This window comes from Centroberyx affinis, unplaced genomic scaffold, assembly GCF_046629955.1.
Source record: "Centroberyx affinis isolate AG114_WGS23_722 - 3 ecotype Tasmania unplaced genomic scaffold, CSIRO-AGI_Caff_v1 ptg003487l_1, whole genome shotgun sequence".
Taxonomy (NCBI): Eukaryota; Metazoa; Chordata; class Actinopteri; order Beryciformes; family Berycidae; genus Centroberyx; species Centroberyx affinis.
Window position 1 is genome coordinate 239,145 of NW_027281444.1, and position 23,037 is coordinate 262,181.

Genomic DNA, 23,037 nt, shown 5'->3' on the forward strand with positions numbered 1-23,037 from the left:
ACTCATTAGGTGAGCACACAGCCTCATGTGTCATCATAGTGCATCCTATGATGATTTATTTTTCTGATTGCTTATAATTAGCAGACTAAAGCATTCATAAGTGTTTTGTTCTAACGCTAGACAGACCCACCAATGTTGAACCCTTCTTTACAGGGTTCCCACTGGCAATTTCTGGAATATCATGGAATTTTGAGTGGTGTATTCCAAACAGGGAATTTGATAAATTCTCTGGGGGAGTCAGGGAATATCAGGAAATTTTACAAATGGGTGACTTCACAGGCATATACCAGAATGTATTTTCCACCTTGTTTCACACAGTTAGTGCGTTAGATGGTGGTTTTCAACTGTTTTTCTACACAGCAGGCCCAAAAGTGGTGTTCATTCCTTTGGTAAAACAACGTGAACAAACCAGGAATTAAAAACATTTTCAGGTCACACTGACTTTAGCTATGGGAAGTCATGCAAAAGTCATGGAGTTTTACATCAGGGCCACGGTGACAGCCCACTGCAAGCCATTCTCTTGACAACCCAGACCTTAGTTGTTCTGGTGCTTATCTCTCTCCCGCTCTCATGTTATGCTGGCCTTAATCTTTCTCCACTCATTAGCAAGAGTGATTAACAATGATCAATAAATGTTTCCAATGGTTTCAGTTCATCTCTCCTCTCCTCTCCTCTCCTCTCCTGCCCTCTCCTCTCCTCTCCTCTCCTCCATCACATGTTTGTGTGTGGAATGATTCACAGGCACAGCTGCATCTCTGGCCCTTTGGCCTTTCTCCCATTACAAAAGCCCTTGTGGGACAATAGGAGACTCAGCACAGCCTAACCCTAGCATCACATGCTGCCATTTAGACTGGGTTGTAATTGTGTACTACACACTAAGAATGGGCTCTTGTAAACACAAATGAGTAGGACTCAGCGCCTGTGTGGGCTCACCAAATAATATTGTGAATCATACTGGTTTAGCTTACAATGAAAGTGGTTATGTGATTACTTACCACATTGAAATCATAGGAGGACTTACTACTAAGATTCTAATCTTTATCTACTGATTGGTCAGTGGAGACCACAGATCAGTATCTCAGCCCTATGCTATCTAACCCAGGAAGTCAGTGGGTTCATGGATCAAAACGCCAGGCTGGGTGGAACTGGAACGGTCATCCTCTGACCAAAATACTGAATGACTGCTAAGCTGCCTTGTTGGCTGAATGGGCTGACCACCCACCTGCTCCACACAACCTTGCACATAATAGCTGTGTTACAGTGGCATCAGCTCAAGACAGGGCAAATGAGATATTTTAATAATGGGCTTTTTATTTGATGTCAAAGAGTTGAGTTGGGTAATGGGCACTGCATTAGAGAGTCAATTGTTGTTGTTGTTGTTTTTTGAGTTGTTACTAATGAGCATGAGCAGACAGTCCCAATCATTTTGATAGATATTGCTAGACATGATGATTATTAATCACTGATTATTAATCTTTATTATCTGAGGAACAGAATTATTTTACTGTACTTTTCAAATCCTATGTCAAGATCTTGACTAATTTCAGCCACAGTGGACATTCTAATTTACAAGCCAATACTCTACATTTATTAATTTTAGAAACTAAACTCTTGATCTAAAATCTGAAATCAGTTATGCATGATAAATTGTGGTTGGTAAGTTGACACAGTGGACAGTTGCCATGTTTAACTTAAATCCTTTACAGTCGCTCCTCTCCCTTGTCTTCATTTCATCCTCAATGAACCTCTCCTCTTCTCCCTCCTCCTCCAGTCTGAGTCCAGGATGTTCAATGGTGTGGAGAAGGATTGTCCCTCCCCCACAGAAAAGCTGGCCCGGAAGGAGTCTCTCAAGGTACGCATCACTTCCTGTCCCGTGTTACAGGAGGCTAGTTTGAGACGATCGTGACAAATGTAGAATTTTATCAGCCATTCAGCTTGATCATAACTGTATGATATGTAATCATTTTGCACTTCTGTATCTCTGTAAGCAATCTCAGCTCAAAAATTAAAATATACACTGACCCTTTCTGTATTTTCTTTTCAAATTTGTTCAAATTATATTTTAAACATGTACCCTTTTTTAAGCTCGCATTTCAAATGACCAAAGATAAATCATGTTGATGACAACCAAAGACTACAGTATGCCAGCATGAAATTTGTTTGACTCTGCTTCCCCCTAGTGATTGCGTTTTTAGATCTATCCTCCCGCCCGCTAATGATAGATGACTCATTCAGGTGTTTTTCTGTTTCACAGCTCCAGAAGCAAAATTACAGGCAGGAGAAGAAACGGGCAACCAAAGAACTGTTTAGCGCTCTAAAGGACCCCAGTGTTGTCATCATGTCCAACTGGCTAAAGGTACAGGGATGTTGTCATGACAGCATTAATCCCCCAGACTTACTTAGTATGATGTCATTGATAGTCTGACAGTCTGACTGAACCCTGCTAATTTGCCCCATCTCTTTTCTTCCTCAGATCCGTGGCTCTTTAAAGAGCTGGACCAAGCTGTGGTGTGCCCTGAAGCCTGGGGTTCTCTTGATCTATAAGACCCCAAAATCTGACCACTGGGTGGGCACCATCCTGCTCAATGCATGCAAGCTGATCGAGAGGCCCTCCAAGAAGGACGGCTTCTGCTTCAAGCTCTACCACCCCCTGGACAAATCCATCTGGGCTGTCAAGGTCAGACATTTTGTCAGGCTTACTGAATTTTTTTTACCCCAATAATAACAGACGAGAAGAATTCAATCAACATCAACACTTTAAATTGACTTGCAACAAGAAGACTCCGATGATCATATTGACGTCTAAATAAACTCATTCACTCAGGACCTGATAATGCTTGTAGCCTTTGAGAGAGCCATCGAATTACAATCCATTTCTGTTGGTGCAACATGACTGAAATGACCTGAGGTGTGAGTCACTGTTTCTTCCATGTTCAGGGTCCCAAAGGAGAGAATGTTGGCTCCATCACTCAGCCTCTACCCAGCAACTACCTGATCTTCAGAGCTGCCTCAGAGTCTGATGGTAAGGCATATGTGTGTGTTTGGCTGGGTTGGAACTACCTGTTCTTGAGGGTTTAATTTAGATTTTATATTTTGTTTGCTGAAAGCGATATTTCCTGCCTCTAACACCACTGCTGGTCCCTCCAGGCCGGTGCTGGATGGATGCCCTGGAGTTGGCTCTCAGCTGCTCCAGTCTCTACAAGCTGACAGCCAAAGCAGGGAGAGAGGGAGACATCAGCACCTCCTCAGAGTCCTCCCATATACTCCACCTACTGCAGTCCACTGCACTCACAGACACAGAGCTGCTACAGTGAGTAATACAAGCCTACACATACAGCTGCACACACAATGTATCGATTGCTTATCAGGTATCATTTGATCGTTATCCTCTATTATACAGCAATTCTCACTGGACTGTCAAAGCTCTACACAATCACACTCCCGAGTTGTGGTGGTCCTGAAAGATTGATGTAGACACACGTCACCGGTGCTGCTCGCCAGTCTGTGCATATCAATCAATAAGGATGGCATTGCTACCAACCACAGTTATGCTGTGTTCCATTCAGAAGTATAAGGATTATAAGGTGTTTAAGGATTACAAACATGTTAAAAGTAGTGGTGTGTAGCATTTACAGTGTATGTCGCCATGTTGACGATCCATGTTGGAGTTCCCAGTCTGAATACGCAACAACTGAAAAGGCAGAGGAAAGTAAAGCTTCTCCTTCGTAGGAGAAAAACAGATGTTAAAGGACACTTATTTCTGCTTTTGGTCAGGATGATTTTTCAGAAAAAATTACAATAAAGGGGAAATGAAAAGTGCTATGCTTTCACACACACAAACACACACATACGTACTGTGTTATAGCTGGTCTCAGGATGACTATCCTTTCATTTTTGAAGAATCATCCTGGTTTGCTGGGTTTGCTCATTAAAAAGAACTCTTTATGTAACTTATTCATGGCCAGGTCCATTTTGAGGATACGTGTTCCTACTGGTATTACAGTTTTTCTTGATTGCCAAGACACATTTCTTGAAATTATGCTCCATTTCCCAAAACTCTAAACACAAATGCATAACTGCACACTCATTTTCATAAACTTCAAACTTCCATGTCAAAACCAAACTCTCCACTCAAAACCATGTAATCTTACATCTAAACATCCAAACTTTGCCTTCAGACATCAGACAAAAACCGTCAAATACACATACACTACAAAATAGCCATTACACACTGGTGAGATCAATTCAAAACACGACCGTAAAAACGTGTTACTGCAATGAATAATGCCGCTTATGGTTTTCCCCCAGAACAACCTCTTTACATGATGAACACAATATAAAGACACAACACATGTATACATTTTCAAAATGTTTAATTCCTCAATGTACTGTAGTAAAATAAACTGAAATTGAGTGAATAAGTAAATCTACTGTAAAAATATGCAACTGATAAAGAATGTAGAATACAGTAAAATAATGTCCATGTATTTAGCAATATAAACCAATGGAAAAAAAACAGTTTGTGCATAAAAAAAAAAAATCACATTTATTCTGCCTCAGCATCCTGATTCGAGATTCGTGCAGCTGGAGTTGCACGAATCTCATCAGAAACTATTTGTCTCCTTGCCCTTGCTCTTCCTCTTCCTCATCCTCTTCCACCTCCTCTCCTGTGTCCTCTTCCTCTACCTTCAGGTCTTTGTGGATCCATTGTTCCAAAACAAGTAAACTGACCCATGGCCCTTTTATCTATCTATCTATCTATCTATCCTGAGGTTCTGATTGGTGTGTGAACAATTTTGACTCTTAGTGTTTGCACCTGGGGAATTGTGTGTTAATTGGGTTTGAGCTGTGATGACTTGAGTTAATGATATTGAATGGCAGTGCTTTCTAAATGAGCACATGGTGCAGTCAGTGATATATGAAGGGATTTGTGTGTAGAGTTTTTCACAAAAAGTTCAACAAATGTGAATCATGTGTGGAAACAGGGGAATAGTGTTTATAGTTTTGGGAAATGGGTCTGTCTTTTGGTAGATGGCGTCATGGTTTGGGATGTTTAGTTAATAGGCCCAGTCATAGTGTGTAAGCGATTGAGAAAAACTGTAAATGTTGGAATAAAATGTTACATTTGTATAGAGTCAGAGTGATTTTGACTAGGAAATTTAAGTTAAGAGATGGACATTCTTTAAAACAAATGTTAAATTGTATTCTATTTATGTTTATTCTTCTCTGCTAGATTGTAGTATGAAACCTTATGAAACCTGGCTGAAACTTCTAGCCAGATGGTAGAAGTAGTGATACACACTTGGACATTTGAACCAATATGGGTAGTGGAGAGTCTTCAAACTTAACATGCTGCTGCCAGGTTCTGAAACTAAGAGACAGACACGGACAGCATGAAGGAAAAAGTAGGTGATTCTGCATGGCAATTATTGATGATGTTGCATTCACATACTGTACTATATATAAAATTGGCTAAACTTAGTTATGTTTTTCAGTAGCAGACTGTTGAATTTGACATTAATTTTGAGTGGTCATGGGGTATACTGACAACTGCCCTGTGAAATTCAGTTTTCCACTAATGATACTGCAGGCTCAAATGTTTGTTTTTTAGCCATGCCATAGACCCTACCTTTTTGTTTCAGTCTTTTCAGGGGAAACAGAAAATGTTTCATACCATTTATTTCCGTTTGTGAATTCTCAAATTCTCAAAAATCTATAATTTCTTTTGGCTCAACATCAGCCTGAATGTTTACTGCCATATGGGATACACTTTCACTTTTGCAAAATTGTGAATCTGAAACTATAACTGAAACTTTTAGGACTTTTCCAAAATCCATTAATTGCAGGAAATTCAAATAGCCACCCTAAAGCCAAACTTTACCTCTGAATGAAAGATTTCTGGCATTTCTGTTTTGTCACTGTTACACTCAACATATAAGGAAGACAACCTGAATTGTGAAAATCTTGACATTAAAAGTGAATGAGTAACATTCTTCCCTTCCTCAGCAATGACTGTTGAGGTGCCCTTAAGCAAGGCACTTAACCCCCATTTGCTCCAGTGGTCGGTGGCAAACAGTAGAGGATTGTGGTTGTACTGAGCCAGTGTGAATGTGGAACAGAATGAATGTGACGAGGGGCATTTCAGAAAAAGGTCATTATGCTGCGAGTGTGTCTGTGTGTGTCTGTGCTTGTCTGTGTATGTCTGTGTGCTGTCCTTCCAGTTGTGCAGTCCGCTGTGTCGACTGATAGCTGTTGTGTAACACTAAAGCCCAAAGGCCACACCGTCTGTTTTACACGGAGTCTGAACCCCACCCATGATTCAGCACTGTACTACACACACATACACACATATGTAGAGAAGGGGTGTATAGCTATGTGTGTAGTTATGTATACTGTATATATATATATGTATATATATGTAGTAAATCCTATCAATATATGTTTCACCTGTAAACTGGTAGTTATTAATGTGTGATATGTGCTTGTGTGTGTGCTATGTGCAAACAGTCCCGTACATGCAGGCATTTAGGCATCATGCGCTGCCATTTGCCGTCTCTGCCTGAATGTGTAAATCAGTGTTTGTGTACTGTTGACATCCTCCATTAGACATCCTTCTCCTCCCCAGCCCCTCCTCCTCTTATCTCCTCCGCGGCTGAGCCCTCCCTCTGGCCATCCATCCCAGCTCTCCCTCCTCTCCTGCTCCTCTTCCAGCCAATCCAAGCAGCCCGTCCGGGTCACATGGCCGACAGAGGAGCAGGAAGATTGAGTAGAATGTGAACCTTACACCACCCAGAGAGAGACGGCAGCAACACAGACGTTGCATGCACACACACATACACACACTCTCTCAAGTGCGCACAGACGGGAACATGCACACACACACATTCAGGAAGCAGACGTGTCAGAGACAAGGAAACAAATCTGCACCTCTCTGTTGCCTGACTGAAAACGCACACAAACGCTTCATTAACCGGAGAGGGAAAGAGATAAGGACAGACTGTGCCTGTGGTTGGATTTATTGATAGCGTCACTGGTGGTGTTTTGAGGTCTGTGAGGTAAGGAAATCCTCCTCTGTCTGTGTGTTTGTGTTAATAAATAACATCTCTGGTTGGTTAGTGATTCACACAGTGAGCAGGAATGTGATTTTTCAGGTTTGTCGAGACCTCAGGCTTTACGGACATGCAACTCCCATTCATTTTTGTTGTTTGGCGAAATTACTGTTCCCTTGTGTTTTTTTCTGGGGAGGTTTTGTGACCATAATCCCATCCCTGAATACAGTGTGGCCCACATTTGCAGAAAGCATATGGCACACTACAGTTGTCTTCCACTGTCATAAGGTTTCTACGTGTTTTTCAGGACTTGAAGTGGGAAGGATTTGTGCAATGTCTGACTGGAGCCTTTGTTTGAGTGTGCATACCATTGAGACCTGCCTTAATTTACGTGTATGCCTGCCTGTGTCTGTCTGTGTAAGTGCGTCTGTCTGTTTGTGTGCCTGTCTGTCTGTGAGTGTGTTGTCTGTGTGTGTTTTTAGATAAAAGATAGACAAAAGTCCACTGTCTGACTTCTATAATGGCTGAGAGATTGGAGCCATGATGTCCCTCTTTAGCCATCAATTTCATCCCCCATCTCTCTCTCTCTCTCTCTCTCTCTCTCTCTCTCTCTCTCTCTCTCTCTCTCTCTCTCTCTCTCTCTCTCTCTCTCTCTCTCTCTCTCTCTCTCTCTCTCTCTCTGCCTGTGTCTATCTTTCTCACCCTTTCTCTTCCCTTGGCCATAGATAGGCTAATGCGTGTCTGTCTCCGCTGTTGTTTTTTTTAGTTTGTTGTGGTTGGTTAGAAAGCGAACAGATCTGAAAATTTGGTTGGATGCGTGTTTAGACTGGAGCGTTCCACAGAAGCTAACATGCATGCATAATATGGGTAATTCAGCAGAGGATGCATTTTGAATTTGTTATATCTCTGGATTGTCTGTGTGCAAACGCATATATGTCCCTGTATGTGTCACCTGACTGTAGCTGGTGACATTCAGACCACTTCAAGGTGAGGGGGGGAGTGTGGGGGGTTGCCAGGGCAACCAGACAGGTCAGATGTGCTAGATACATCCAGGCCCTCCAGGTCAGCCGTGTTATTATATTGGGCCATCTCTAACGCAGTGGGCTTACTCATAGTAGCCCTCAGTGGATTCAGATTCACAACACATTCAAAGGACATTCACGGCCTTGAAGTTTCATAGCAGTGACTTTCTGTGTTGTCAGAAGGCTGTGTCATGGTTTTGGACTGTTTGTAGATATTTTAAGTCTGTGGCATAGTGGCGAGGCAGTCATTGGAGCTCTGGCAGCACAGAGATAAGATTGAGTGAGATGTTCCTAATTTCCATGTCATATCCTATTATTCATCTCTTATGTCTGAGCTAGGTCAGAAAAAAAATATCCTCAAGCTCCCACACAACTGAATTATCCCCAGCAATGATTTGCTACTGCTATGAGAGCCACATTATGATTGTATTTAAATCTGTTAAGATACAACCATAAATCAAATATCAACATACAAAACTGTTATGTAGGAAGAATAAACAACTCATTAAATTGTATTAATCATGCCTTTAACCACAAATTCATAGCATAATTTCCAGAATTTGTTTGACTCGACCTATTCAGAGACATGCAGTTCCACAACAGTGCCTTATCCAATATGAATGGCTGAATGGCTGATGCTGTTTGTTAGAGTTGCATATTATAGCTCTAACCTGAGTGTTCGCTGCTCCTCTGCTACCGGTAGGTTGAATGACTCTGTGCTGCTGGGCAATCACCACATGGAGCATGACGGCTTCTCGGACAAATCAGAGCGCGAGGCTCACGAGGACTGGGACACCACAGCCAATGAGAACGGTGGAAGGCTGACTGAGGAAAGCGACATGGACCAATCAGACGAGCTGTCCCCGGGGCCACAGGCCACAGCCTACGTAGAGCAGGGCCCAGAGGAGATGGCCGAGGTGAGGTGCCAAGTTCACATTTATTTATGTTGATGGGCATTGACCCTGTTCTTATCTTGTTTACCTTTTATGTCAAAGAAGGCAGCAGGAAAAATAAGTGTAGAAAGATATATATTTTGGGTGTTTCAAGATATTCTGTTGTGTTCAAATGAGCACATTTCTTAAAGTTTCTTATACTCAGGCATTTCCACCATGGCACAACTCCTCTGTTAATGCTTCTGTCCGTCTGCCTTCCCCATCACCCCTATTTGCATTAGTGTCGCTCATTCCAGTGCTCCCAACTTCACAAGGCAAGCTCACTAAAGTATCCAAATATAGTTCATCCAGTACTCTCTCCTCGTTGCCCTAGCCTAATAATAATGTGATGCTTTATTGCTTGCCGTAGGGCAGAGCTGTCTCTCTAACCGCTAGGCCACCCTGCTGTCCTAGCTCACTCCCATGTCCCTGCCTGTGTTTGTATGTGTTCACCCAGGCTGGGGAGTTGTCCCAGGTGGAGACTGTGTCGGAGGAGAACAAGAGTCTGATCTGGACCCTGCTGAAGCAGCTGCGGCCAGGCATGGACTTGTCCAAGGTGGTGCTGCCCACCTTCATCCTGGAGCCACGCTCCTTCCTAGACAAGCTGTCAGACTACTACTACCACGCTGACCTGCTCTCACAGTCAGTAACCCAATGTCATTATATTCTGTGTGTGATCGCGCATGTTTGTGTGTACACAATATATGTAGATACACGTTCACGTTTTTTACATTTTTGTATTTTCTTTGAATTAAAGATGTTTCTGTTTTCTCTTCATAATCCTGTTTGTTTCTGTTTCTTCCCATTACCCCACCTCCCTTCCCTGGCACAGAGCTGCGCTGGAGGAGAGTGCATACGGGCGGATCAAGCAGGTGTTGCGATGGTACTTGTCTGGCTTCTACAAGAAGCCCAAGGTAAGATGTGTTCACTCCCAGATGGCTTGTTATTTATTCTGAAGTGGCGCATCAGTCTCCTCTGCTGTTTCTGTTAGAGTAAGTATAGCGTAAAAGGTTGTACATGACATCTACTGTCTACCATATTGTGAATAATTTCCTGTTCCATTATTCAGTCCAGACAGGTGGTGTAATGAATTTAATATTTCCATAGTGATGTTGACAATCTGTCCATTCATTTAGTATTCTTCCCTACAAATTGTAGCTGATAGAAGCTTAGTCTTGAGTAAGTTAACCTCAGTGGTTATACCAATTTGGTATATTGACTGTGTAAGACTGGTGCAATCCTGAGGAACTGTGGTCTTGTTTTGCCTAACTGACAAAAAGCTTTAAACAGAAAAGACTGGTCTAACAGGTTCCTCATTTGGCTTAAGAAAGAGAAACTGTGTGTGTGTGTGTGTGTGTGTGTGTGTGTGTGTCCATGCATGTGTATGCGGGTGTGTGTACCTGCCTGCCAGTGTTCAGTAATCAGTGTGGAAATGCACAGTGTGAAGACACTAACGATGTGTCATGTGTTTCACAGGGTCTGAAGAAGCCTTATAACCCGATCCTGGGGGAGACATTTCGCTGCTGCTGGCTTCACCCTCAAACTGACAGCTGTACTTTCTACATAGCTGAACAGGTTAGACCAGGCACATGCACAGGACTTAATTCATCCACATGTAGACAAACACACAGAGCACACACCTGGCAAACACAGCGAGTGTGAAATTTACACATGCCAGAGGGTACCTGACACCTCTTCTCTTCCTTTCCGTCTCTCTCTCCATCTCTCCATCTCTTTCTCTCCTTCTGCCAGGTGTCCCACCATCCACCCATCTCTGCCTTCTATGTCTGCAATAAGAAGGATGGTTATTCAATCAGTGGAAGCATCCTGGCCAAGTCCAAGTTCTATGGTACGCCACTTTACACAGCATATTATAATTCTGACAAAATTCTAATCTATTTGGACCTACTTATAACAATATAGAGAGACATTTTCTGAAGCTAATATGGATGGAAGTAATAAGATTTGTCATGATGTGAGAAAATCATTACTATTCTTTTAATGTGGTATAACTAAGCATAGATGGTCGTAGTCAGAAGATCAGCATAGGCATGTTAGACATACACGTCAGGGGCAGCAGTGTGTCATATTGGTTTAAGAGACCATCCCATGACACAACGGTCACAGGTTTGGTCACCAGTTTGATCTACACACGCATGTCGAGTTGAATTCCTGCCTGCTTCACGGGTGCCGCAAATGGCGGTCCTTTACTGAAACGCATTCCTGTAAATATGTGTTTGTCAGGGGATCTACAAACAAATATTTTTCAATGCCCTCTAATGTCCTCTTTGCCCCCCCCCCTCTCCTGTTGTAGGTAACTCTCTGTCAGCCATCCTGGATGGTAAAGCCAGGCTGCTGTTCATGAGCAGGGATGAGGAGTATGTCATCACTATGCCCTACGCTCACTGCAAAGGTAATGGATTAGGTCTATATGTTGACTGCTATCAAACTGTCCAAATACTAAATTACCAAGTAATTACAGCTGTTATTAAGTAAGAAATTACAGCTGCATTACTTAAAAACACCTCTGGTATTACTCATCAGTTTAAGTAACGATGCTGAAGGTTTGAACAGTTTAGGATGGGAACAGCACAAATTTAAAGGTGGAATTCCAAAGGAACTGGGCTACACTTTCTTTCAAACACCTCTTTTACCCATCAAATCATGGAGGAATCTTGTTACTGAAAGTTTATATTAGCAGTAGCCCAAGATGAATTATATACACTTTTCTTATATAATAATTATTCATGGCTCTACCCATTTGGAAAGGGTTTATGAAACCATGTGTGTTTGGTATTCTGAGATTCTTCTCTACTCAGTGGCTACTGTCTATGCATCAGTGTGTTACTAACAAATACCTTCTGATTTTCACATAAACTAAGGACTAAGGTGAAACTGGACTGTAAAGTATTAGTAAATACCTAGTTCTTAGGTTGACAGGACAAGGAAGGGTTACCAGCTTTATTTTATTTAGGGAAATTGAGTTTGCAGGGCAATTACAATAAAAACACTCAGTATAAAACACCAAAAACATATATCATGTAGACTAACCAGTTCTAATCTGGTTAGTCTATATGGTAATGCTTTGATAAGATCAGTTGATAAGATCAGTCATAGTGCAGTAATGTCATAAGGTATTCTTATAGGGGCATAAGGCACTACTTGTAGTGGGGATAAATGAGTCCCTGGTTCTTTTTCTCTTGAGTTAAAGGCATCAGCTCAAATTGCCCGCTAAGGGAGAGACCAGGACAGTGGGGAACAGCACTGGTCTTCCTCACCACATGCCTCTCAAAGATTTCATTTAGTAGTGCCTGGCTCACCCCACTAACCTCGTTGGCTATTTTCGCCAAGCTCCCCAGTGTTACGCTTAATTTGCCAAACTTGGCTACAATACAAAAGGTTAAAATAGAAACCCGCCTACCATGACAAATTGTATGTGGACGGTCCCTGTCATGACCATCTGTCTTAGCCAGACTGCCTTCCTGTACTGGAAATTGAATAACATCCTGCTCTGCTCTGCTCATGGACTGTCATATGGCAGGCAGCCAAATGTAGACATGGAATCCAACTCAGGTCAAGTTTCTGTTTATTTTTTGGATATACTTTAGGTAGCTGTACTGTAAATTAGCACATGTCCTACAGTGCAGTCAAGAAATACAGTCACTGTGAGTGGGCAGAGTGCAAATTAAACTCCTAACCCATGATGCATCACTTGAGTTACACAGGAATGTAAATGTCTGTCTGATTCCTGTTCTCTGTTCCTCGTCTAGGTTTTATGTTGATTAATATACTGTTACTGTAATGCTCTACTATTGTATGTGTCTCTATAGGTATCCTGTACGGCACTATGACACTAGAGCTGGGTGGGAAGATTACCATCGAGTGTGAGAAAACAAAATGTGCCGCAGAGCTGGAGTTCAAACTGAAGGTATACATTTGTATGACTTGTGTGTGATTGAATTGGCACCTTTTGCCTTGAATTTGCGAATTGTGATACAGTAGCAGTAGGGTTTTAGTAGCAATAGGTTTTCCTTCAGTGTGAGATAACACTGGATTTGTAGGCATAGTTTTGAGATAATACATAGTGTGAGATAATGGTAGTTTCCGTAGTCATAGTTTTTCATACAATGTGAGGTAGCAGCTGTTTTTGTGATCATAGTGTAAGTTAACAATATTTGTTTTTCTGATACAGTATGAGACAGTAATCATTTAAATAATTTTGATACTGTGACAGATAACAGTAGATCTAATCATTAGTTATCATCTTAGGAAAATTGGTTGCTTTAGACATTAGTAGTTTTTGATAGTTACAGTAGGACTTTTTCACAGTTTTAACAGTAGTTTGAGTGAGTCAGTAGTCTCTAATAGGGTATAACAGTAGCTTGTAGTTACTGTAGCAGTTGTCGATATGTTCGAGGTAACAGCAGTTTTAGTAAAGGTGTTTTCTTTTCCATGCAGCCTTTCCTTGGAGGCCCCTGCTCTGTGAATCAGATCAGTGGGAAGATCCATGTTGGAGAGGAGCTACTGGCTACTGTGGATGGACACTGGGTGAGATTCTCCAACATGACTCCAACATTTCCCCTCTCCTGTTTTATCTCTTTATCCTCTGTCCATGCCTGTCGCCTCTTAATTCGTCTCGCAGCCTCTCTCTCTCTGCCGCCTACTCTTTGCCACTTAGCACTAATTAATTCTCAGTAGTAATTAGGGGCAGAATCAGTAATTAGCGTTTTAGGGGCAGAAGGGCGGTGTAGTGAGCAGGCAGACAAAGCAACTGGAGGACCCGGTTTGCAGGGTTCCTACACAGGGCTGGAAAGTCTGAAAAAGTAGGGAAAATGTATTTTATTATTCCTAGGTCTTTAAAAGTTTGGGGACAGTACACATAAGTTTAGAAAAGGTTGGAAAAATATTGCTGTTGAATCTTAAGATATACATATGACTAGAGAATTTGTGTAGTTGTTGACCTAGTATCATTTTACATATTGTGAGTAGAGTAATATGGCCTAGTTGACAGTCATGCCCAGCCATTATATCAGCCTGCACTATACTAAACACTGACCAAAGAGAGAGAAAAGAGAATGTCCCTATTATAGAGAACATGGTTGTAACCTTAGAATGAATGACAGGTTTAATTTCAGAATTGTTTTCTTTTTTTTTTTTTTTTTGATATATATATATTTTATTTTGCGGTTTAACAATAGACATACAGACGTGTAAGAAAAGGAAAAAGGACATGATGGTACAAGAAAAAAGAAAAGAAAAAATATATGTATAAATAAATTTTAAAAAAAACAAGAAAAGGGTGCAACATGGGCTGACAAATCAAATTATGGATTATAAATAGGCATTTACAATTTGCAGATAAATAAAAAAAACAATCTACGCACAGACATACTGGTATGTGTATATACAAAAATGTCATTGTGCCTTTCATGTCTCGTGCCCAAATATATCTAACGTGGTCAAGTACACTATGAAACTCTATAATCTTATACAACATAACATGTAATGTCCCACCACATACCGAAATGCTGTGTGACATATTCATAATAATCTCAAAGAGAAACAATCTAATAGATATCATGTATATGGTAGAGTTGTACTATATCACAGTGTAGTAAATAATAATAAAGATAATATATGGCCCAAGTATCCCAAGATGGTAGTCAAATCTTTCCAAGCGATCTAGAAATGGTCCCCAGATCTCGGAGAATCTTTTTTCTGTGTTAGGTTTTCTGTCACATATTCTTTCCATATTGATAATTGAAATTATTTCATGCAGCCATTCAGAATTGTTTTCTTTGATAGGCGGGACTGAGCAGTTCATTGTTGTTTGTTATCGTAATCAGGACGGCGAGGTGTTCATCCACGAGAAGCGCTCGGGCCAGCAGGAGCTGTTGTGGAACCCCAGCCCAGACGTCCGCGTCAGCCGCCTCAAGAGACAGGTGGTCCAGCTGGACCAGCAGGGAGAGTTCGAGTCTGAGAGGTAAATCACACACACAGTTACTCATTCACTACGCATGTCCACTGTGTTTGTCAGTCACTCTGCGTTTATGCTTGACCGCATAGTCATTCATTTGAGGAAAATAACTTGATTTCCCTCAACATGAAAACAACAGGACAATAACAAGTAGCAAATGTTCTTTTCCTCAGACATCTTGCTTCTTATCCAAATATAAACCCCCCTTTACTTGTCACATACAAGACAACTGCAAGACCTCTGCTAACTCCATTGACTGATTAAGCTTATATTCAGACATGTGACCCTTGTGATGTGCTCTTTTCAGACTGTGGCAGCATGTGACCAGTGCCATCATGGATCGGGACCAGAACCGGGCCACCCAGGAGAAGTTTGTCCTGGAGGAAGCTCAGAGGAGAGAGGCCAGGGAAAGAGGAGACAAGCCCTGGAGCCCGCGGCTTTTCCACCAGGACCCCGTTACCTCGGAGTGGTCCTACAAGCACACAGAGTACGAACACACACCCGCACACCAAGCAAATAAAACCTGCACGCACAGAAAAACACAGCATGCTATGTTGTCTTTTTAGCTGAATGTAACAAGAAGGATTGAACAGTAGAGTGAGATGGGGAAAAATTGAGATAATGATGTGTGCAGCAGGTGTCAGCACATCCACAGCTTAATATATTGTTACTGTTGTTAGCACGCGGCCGTGGGACCCAGAGAGCTGCCTGGTTCAGTTTGAGAAGGACGGGGTGATTCAGACCCATGAGAAAACCCAGAGACGACACAACGGACTCTCCTACAGCCACAGCTGGGCCAGCCAGCAGAAGGTTAGCCAGGCCCGAACACACACACCTGCACACTTACATACTTTCACACAACAGATAACTCTTGATTGGCTGAGTCACTTTTAGAGCTGTTTTAAAATACCTGATAAAATAAAACCTGTGAGAATGAGTGTTCATTTAAATATGTAAGCGCTAACCGAAAATCACTCATACTGATAGAACTATATTGCTTGGTGGAAGAATATTTAATCATAATTATTCTTTATTATTGATTAAACATGAAAGATTTATTGAGCTTTTGTTTTCTTTTTTTATCACAGTGGTGTCTTCCTATTGTTTTATCAAAGCAATAGGCCAATCTGCTTTGCATCATGCCTAACAGCGGCTCTTAACTGTTCTAAAATCACAGTCACTGTCATGTTTGGTGATGACCAGCCAGGCCGATTTTCCTCTTTCGTTCAGCTGCCCTCACGGTGCGTCAGCCAGCAGTTCCCTGTCCAGGTGTTTGCGGTACAGTTCTAACAGATTTGCAATGTGTGTGTCTTCTGCCGTGTCCCAGGCTGAGGTGATTGGGAAGCGCAGGAAGGCCAGCAGCCAGCCGTCCAGCTGCAGCCAGAACACCGAGAGCAGCAGCACCACACCAGAGCCCACACACGAGTCCTCGGACAACGAGGGTAAGACACACACACGCTCATACACACATACACACACACAAGGACACACATATGAACTCCAATTGCTCTATGAGTTACCGGTGTCCTGTGTTCTTGCCTGTCATGTGTCCAGGGTTCTCCAACCAGTGTGCGCGGTGCAATAAAGAAGTGAAGGACATTGCCTTGATAGAGGCCTCCATCTCATCGATACAGAAGACACAGCAGGACATCCAGAGGTGAGAATAACACACACACACACACACACCTGTGGAGGCAGCAGGGATGCGTAATGAGTAGAGACTGGAAGACCCAGGTTCAAGCTTCCATATCAGCAAGCATCCATCCAGCTGAAGTGTCCTAGCCGGCCCAGTGCTCTGACCTCCCTGTGGAGGGGGCAAGACAAAAGAGAAATTCAAAACCACATGGCCATTGAAGAAATAGTTGCCTCTTGGTAAAGAGAAATTCATTTCTCTTCCAGTTGGAACTCAGTATCTGTCTTAAATTATTTAAATCTATGGCCGTAGAAAGTATTAAAATGCCTTAAACAGTTTTTTGAGGTCCTCATCATTTGGTGATATCTAGCCAAAGCAGAGTTGGAAAGCAAGGCAGTCAAAATAGGGCAAATTGTGTAGTTTCACCAAAACGGGAATGTGACGGGCAGGAGGGTCAGTTTTATTTTCTAATGATTTATTACATCACTTGCAGTTCACAGTGAATTTGATCCACATGCATGTCCACTCTTAGTTGAATACAGAACAGGGTTAATACAATATGCAAAACATTTTTTTTCATCACATCTGCTTTAATAAACACATCAAACACATTTATAGTTTTAGAACTTAAACAACAATTGCTATGTTCTACTGAAAATTTAATTCCAAGCAGTATTAAAACCTGCAGACACCCTGTAGAAGTGTTGGTCATCCTGTCCCTTCTCTCTCTGTAGGAACCTGGTGGCTCTGAGTCGTCAGCTGGCTCGTCAGAGGGCGGCGGAGGATGGCGTGTCGCTAACGGGTCGTCACTGTCTCATCCTGTGCGTCCTGCTCCTCTCTCAGCTCCTCCTCAACTACGTCTTCACCTGAAGCCGCTCCTCCCCGGGGAGGAGTTTCCCTCCGGCGCCGATCTACCATCAGACCCTCTCCACAAACACAGACTCTAATCAGCAGAGGGAGATGGAGACCTTAGATCAGTGTCAAGAGGGCAACTTTGTCCCGTTTCCCCTCCAGAGGGGAGGAGCATGGACACCATAGCAATAAACACAACCACAGCCACCGCCTGTCAGTCACCTGCAGAGAGGAACGGCGCCCCCTAGTGTAGCCAGACTGAAACAACACCGGCACCCACGCACTTTGGACAGGAAAGAGGAGAGAAAGATGACAAGAGATTGGATAGAAGGTTTTCGAATGGAAAAGATGAATTGTAATGATGACGAAGAATGATTTTTGCGAAAAGAATAACATCCACCATTCCTTTAGCAATACTGTTGATCTTTTGAGTGTGCGTGTATGTGTTGTTCGTACTTATAGTAGGCCCTATGGGCGCAGATAGATCACCGCGTGGACTTTTCCTACTCCCCTTCCACTCAAGATTTTGGGCCTTAACGCTGAAGCCAAAAAAAAAAGAAGAGAAAAATGTGACATATACAAATGAAGAAGGAACAAACGCATCTTCCAACAGTGCAATTCTGTCTGTTTTGTATAGATGTACGCTCAAATACACTCTGTCTCGTCTTTTAATAATGATGATTTTACCAAAACAGTATTTATAATCCGAAAGGACAAAGAGTACTTGTTTACAGGGCGTATGTGTTTCTAGTGACACATAGGAAGGAAGGACAGTGGGAGAGAGGCAGGGCAGAGAGCTAAACAGAGTGTCTTTGTATTTGTGTGCCTGTAGCACCATAGCGGAAGGGGTAATAGCATAGCACTGCTTTGGTCTAGACCATGACACTAGTGTGTACAATCAGTTATATATAGGAACAACGGGTGGAGGAAACGGCAAATAAGAGAAGAAGATGGATTTCACGAGTTGAGGAAACCGCTGCAGTCGGCCTAACAGAAGGGGTTTGGGTGTGCGTCTCGGTCCACACCATTTTAGAGTGACTGTTTTAAGATGTAAAACACTTAGTAATGAGTTTTTCTGTTCTGTTCTTTTCTTTTTTGATCAATGTTCCAATTTGTATATATTTGTCTGGAGCACATTCACACAGTCTGTGTTTCCAAAAGAGATTTCAGAATGTATTTATTGGGTGATTAACCTTGATTTCCTGATCTAATTCAGCTTGGAGGATAGAGGCCAGGAGTGACAATCGCTCTCCCAGGGTTGTGTGTGTTCAGTGTCTGTCTGTCTGCCTGTATGTGTGTGTGTCTGTCTGTTTACAGTATACATATATAAATATATGTATATATATGTATATGTGTGTGTATTTGTGTGCGTGAGTGAGCCATTATGGTGGTGCAAAACAAAGCCAGGTCTGTGATCTTGGTTTTTACCCTTGAATTTCAGTTGGGCAGGAGGATCAAAGTTGAGAAGTTGTCCGTTGGTCCGTTGCCAGTGCTGATCTGCCCAGTGGGAGAGAATCGGAGAGCACAAGAAGGAAGTCGACTCTTTGAATGCTTTTATTCACACTTTTGTTTGTTTATTCTTTTATTTCATATGTTTTTTTTTCTACTCTACTGCCATGTTGTGGGTATTCTACATGCCAGGTATTTTTGTCATATGGAATGATACAACAGAGAACATGATATTGCCCAATGTTTTTGTTCATACCTGTTGCATACTGTAGCACTACAGTAAAAATTGACATTTTAATCCTCACACTGACTTTTGCCCTCATAATTCTTTTTAGAGTAGGAAATGGGATCCACTGGTGTTGATAACAATGAGAATTAAATAAATATTTCACTTTACACAGGCAACATCATTCCCTTTGCAGGCAGCCCACTAGAGGGAGATGTTGATTTGGGACTAATATAGAATGTGTCTTTTAGACTGGGGCTGTTTTACCAAAGTATTCAATAGCTTTGTAAAGTCTTAACCTGCTTTCACCTGTCCACCTTCCTCTGACTTATAAATACCCAGATGCTAATAAATGGATTGGAGCAGTCAAGCTGAGAAAGCGTTGAGGCGTTGGGTACAAACGAAAGAATATGCTGGACTTAGACAAGACTAAACTAAAAGGGTCTTTTAGGTGACAATCCACCCCTAGACACAAGACAGATCCTCACTGGAGCCCACACACAAGTACAAACGACGTAGGTGGCAAAGTTTGTGTACACATAACTCAGATGAGTTGTTCCCACAGCAGCAGCAGCAGTGGTGCAGAGGCTTCACACGGGCGTGAGACTTGAACCTGTGCAGGTGAAAATCCCCCGGTAGACGCCACACGGATCAGGATCTCTGCCACACACACAGATCTAAGTCCCACCAAGAGTTAACTGAATTGTCTTAGGAGCCTGTCTGTGATGACTAAACGGTGGGTGGGTGAGACAGCTGAGGTGGTGTCTGTGTGTGTCTGTCTGTGTGTGTGTGCGTGTGTGTGTGTGGGCGCACAGGCATCAGACTCCCTTGGCAGGAGATGGGAGATAAGCCTTGAGTGTTATGGGATGTCCTGACAGTGTTACAATGACGGATCATCACGTCACTTCCCTGTGCAAACATTCTGAACAATTGGCGGCGTCTATCAAGATTTCCACAGTGCTGATCTAGAGTCAGTTTTGACTTTCGGATCATTAGGAGTGATATGGATGAATGGACATGGCCAGACATCCCATCTGTTGCAGTCAACTGATGTTTCAGTGTTGTGTACCAGTGCATCAAAATTTAAAAGCCATGGTTGATCTGCCTTCAGATACAGACTCTGCTCTGTCACCTTCCTGACCCAATGCATTCCACAAACTCTCACTGACTCTTTCTTCTAAAAGACACTGCCAGTCAAACTCTACAACACCATCTTTCCGTTCCCACCCTGCTTGGTTTTACAGAGAATGCGTTTGATGTGGTGTGAGGTGAATACCTGGCATATCAATGTGTCAGCTCTGTCCAAACTCAGACTAATCTAAGGGAGGGGGAATGCGTTTGTGGTCCACGGTAGCATAGATACCTGGAGCTTTTAGCCCGGCTTAACCTCATTTAAACTCCCCGCCTCTCACAAGCTGTCATTTCATTGTGTGACGGTGCTGACCCTGTTTTAGAGTCAGGCTTATAAAGATACTTCAGATTTTAATGCATCCAGTAAGGCTCAACACTGACATATTGTTCCACAGATATTGTCATAAAAATCACTATGAAAACAAGGCAACGGGCTGATGAAAGGCCGCTATTTATCCTCGCTCTGCATTTCTAAGCTAGTAAAACCAAATACTAATGTGATAATTATTGAACCCTGTAGGGAAATTCTCGGTAACCATTTAAATGACCAGAAATAACTAATTAATATCCAAGTAAAACAGATGTAATAACCGGTTATAGTGTTAGAATGATAAAAAAAAAAAGCTAGAAACACACTGTCTGCATTGATTTATCTTCCATTCATTACAGAAAGTGACGACACCTGTGCAGAAACAATCTGTTTTTTCATTAGGTTTTCATTTGCTTATAATGGAGAATACTAAAATACATTATATATTTTAGAAATAAATAATAAAGACATACCAATACTGACCATGTACAATATTCACATAGGGATATAGGTACTCCATAGTAACTCTACACAAATAACAACAGAAAACAACACGAACCACAGAACGGGCCTTCATTTGAATTCTATAAAGAGTTATTACATCTATTTTACTAGGAAATTACTTAGTCATTTCCAATCATTACTATGTAATTAATGGCCTGTAATTTAAAGGGTTACCAAATTCTCTTTTGGCTTGCTCCACCTATACAGGGAGGTCAGAGGTCACTGCTCCTGCAGCTGGTAGGGATTCAGTGTCTTGCTCAAGGGCACTTCAGCAGGGCGGATGCTTGCCAACACAGGGGCTTGAACCCAGATTCTACACCCTGTGACACCCTGCTGGTCCTGGGAATACTTATTACAAGAACCTGGAAATGTGGGAGCAAACTGACTTGACCAGCAGGATCTAGATCAGGGAATCCAGCAACAGCAGTTCCTTGAATCTGTTCTGGTCACCCCCTATTCAGACTCAGACAAGATAGGCCATGTGTGAATTTAAAAGGAAGAGCTTGTTGGGGTGAAAAGGGCGAGGAACAGGGGCGCAGCAGCAGAGTGGGCAGATGGGCAGCAGGGTAGAGATCAGGGGGCAGCCTCCTCCCCCTGGAGGAGATGTTTCTATTCTCTAGAGTTGGCCGCAGCGCTGAGTGGGCGCACACTGGACCTTTGTGCCGTACGACATGTGGGGGGTTGGCGGAAGGGGCGCCACCACAAGTCCAAATTAGGCCACAGGAGTGTGTGTGTGTGTGTGTGTACGAGTGTGTGTTTATTTTCCAGTCAATAAGCATTCCATCAAAGGAGGAAATTTTAGTGGGTGTGTGGCATTATGCTCCAAGGCTGTTCCCTGCTTTTAATCCCTGCCTGTCTGTCTGTGTGTGTGTGTGTGTGTGTGTGTGTGTGTGTGTGTGTGTGTGTCTTTGTGTCAGTGTGTGTGAGGAGGAGTGTGATTGCTCTCTGGTCAAATACAGTATCCCACACACCGCAGTACAAACAGCCTCACTGAGGGGAACATTCAAACACATCACTGAGTCATATGGAAGTGGAGGAACAGTTTTATATTTGAAGGCTTTCTTTTCAAAAGGCTATTTATATATCCACACTGGAATTCATTAATTTAGTAATCAAAGGTCTTAAGATGTTTAATTACTTTAATAATATTCCATAGTGGTCATTAGTTACATTCCAGCAATCATTCTATTAGAGGGGTTTTCAAATTTTTTATGAGTGGATATCGCGTGTTACCTCTTCATTTATTCATTCACCTCAGAACTTGACTGAGCTATAATTAGACACACAGGACTAATTGTATTCCCTCTCTCTCTAAACCATGACCCCCCCCCCCCCCACACACACACACACACACACACACACCTCTCTCCCCAGGTAAGTGTGTGAGAGGCCAGCTGCGTCGAGGCGTGTCCCGCTTGTTTTGGCTGAGGGGCAGCGGAGTCAGATCGGATGTTTGCTCTGCGGTTTGCTGCTCTGCTGCAGCTCAGGCGCGTCCCAAACCATCTGAACCCTGTTGAAAGGCGGGAGAGGGAGGCAGAGACACGGGGCTTGTCCGGGCTTGCCTTGAAGAGAGAGAGAGAGAGAGAGAGAGAAAGAGAGAGAGAGAGAGAGAGAGAGAGTCTGGCAGCCTGGTCCACCCTGAGGTGATGTGTGTCATGTGTCTATTTCTTTACCTTTTGTTGCAGTGTTTTTCTCTGGACAGTGTTGCTAGCTGGAGATCAGACGGTGTCAGGTTCACTCCACTTTAAACCAGTAAATCACTTCCGGGAGTGATTGTTTAAGAGTGATACATGATTTTCACAGGACTCCTGTATTGTGGGTGAACGTCTTTGTCTCCTCACTACCAATTCAGTGGCTGTTAGTCTGATTCAGGGCTTAGTTAGGACACAAAAGTATTGTACTGGAAATTAAAAAGCTTTTTGACAAGCGTTTTGACAACTGCCTTATCAAAA

The 23,037-nt window shown here is 42.5% G+C and overlaps 1 protein-coding gene across 1 annotated transcript in view; it reads left to right on the plus strand.

Moving 5' to 3' along the window:
* The window catches only part of osbpl5 (oxysterol binding protein-like 5), a 51,686-nt gene extending 33,832 nt beyond the window's left edge, over window positions 1-17,854 (plus strand). The window contains exons 5-23 of the mRNA XM_071539671.1: window positions 1,772-1,852; window positions 2,255-2,356; window positions 2,474-2,677; window positions 2,938-3,022; window positions 3,148-3,310; window positions 8,775-8,988; window positions 9,461-9,645; window positions 9,836-9,917; window positions 10,480-10,578; window positions 10,756-10,852; window positions 11,318-11,416; window positions 12,834-12,931; window positions 13,462-13,551; window positions 14,850-14,986; window positions 15,288-15,467; window positions 15,661-15,790; window positions 16,308-16,422; window positions 16,535-16,637; window positions 17,348-17,854. Coding sequence (XP_071395772.1) covers window positions 1,772-1,852; window positions 2,255-2,356; window positions 2,474-2,677; window positions 2,938-3,022; window positions 3,148-3,310; window positions 8,775-8,988; window positions 9,461-9,645; window positions 9,836-9,917; window positions 10,480-10,578; window positions 10,756-10,852; window positions 11,318-11,416; window positions 12,834-12,931; window positions 13,462-13,551; window positions 14,850-14,986; window positions 15,288-15,467; window positions 15,661-15,790; window positions 16,308-16,422; window positions 16,535-16,637; window positions 17,348-17,483 — 2,400 coding nt within the window. The 3' untranslated portion in view covers window positions 17,484-17,854. The remainder of the gene's footprint in view (window positions 1-1,771; window positions 1,853-2,254; window positions 2,357-2,473; window positions 2,678-2,937; window positions 3,023-3,147; window positions 3,311-8,774; window positions 8,989-9,460; window positions 9,646-9,835; window positions 9,918-10,479; window positions 10,579-10,755; window positions 10,853-11,317; window positions 11,417-12,833; window positions 12,932-13,461; window positions 13,552-14,849; window positions 14,987-15,287; window positions 15,468-15,660; window positions 15,791-16,307; window positions 16,423-16,534; window positions 16,638-17,347) is intronic.
* The last annotated feature ends 5,183 nt before the right edge of the window (window positions 17,855-23,037 follow it).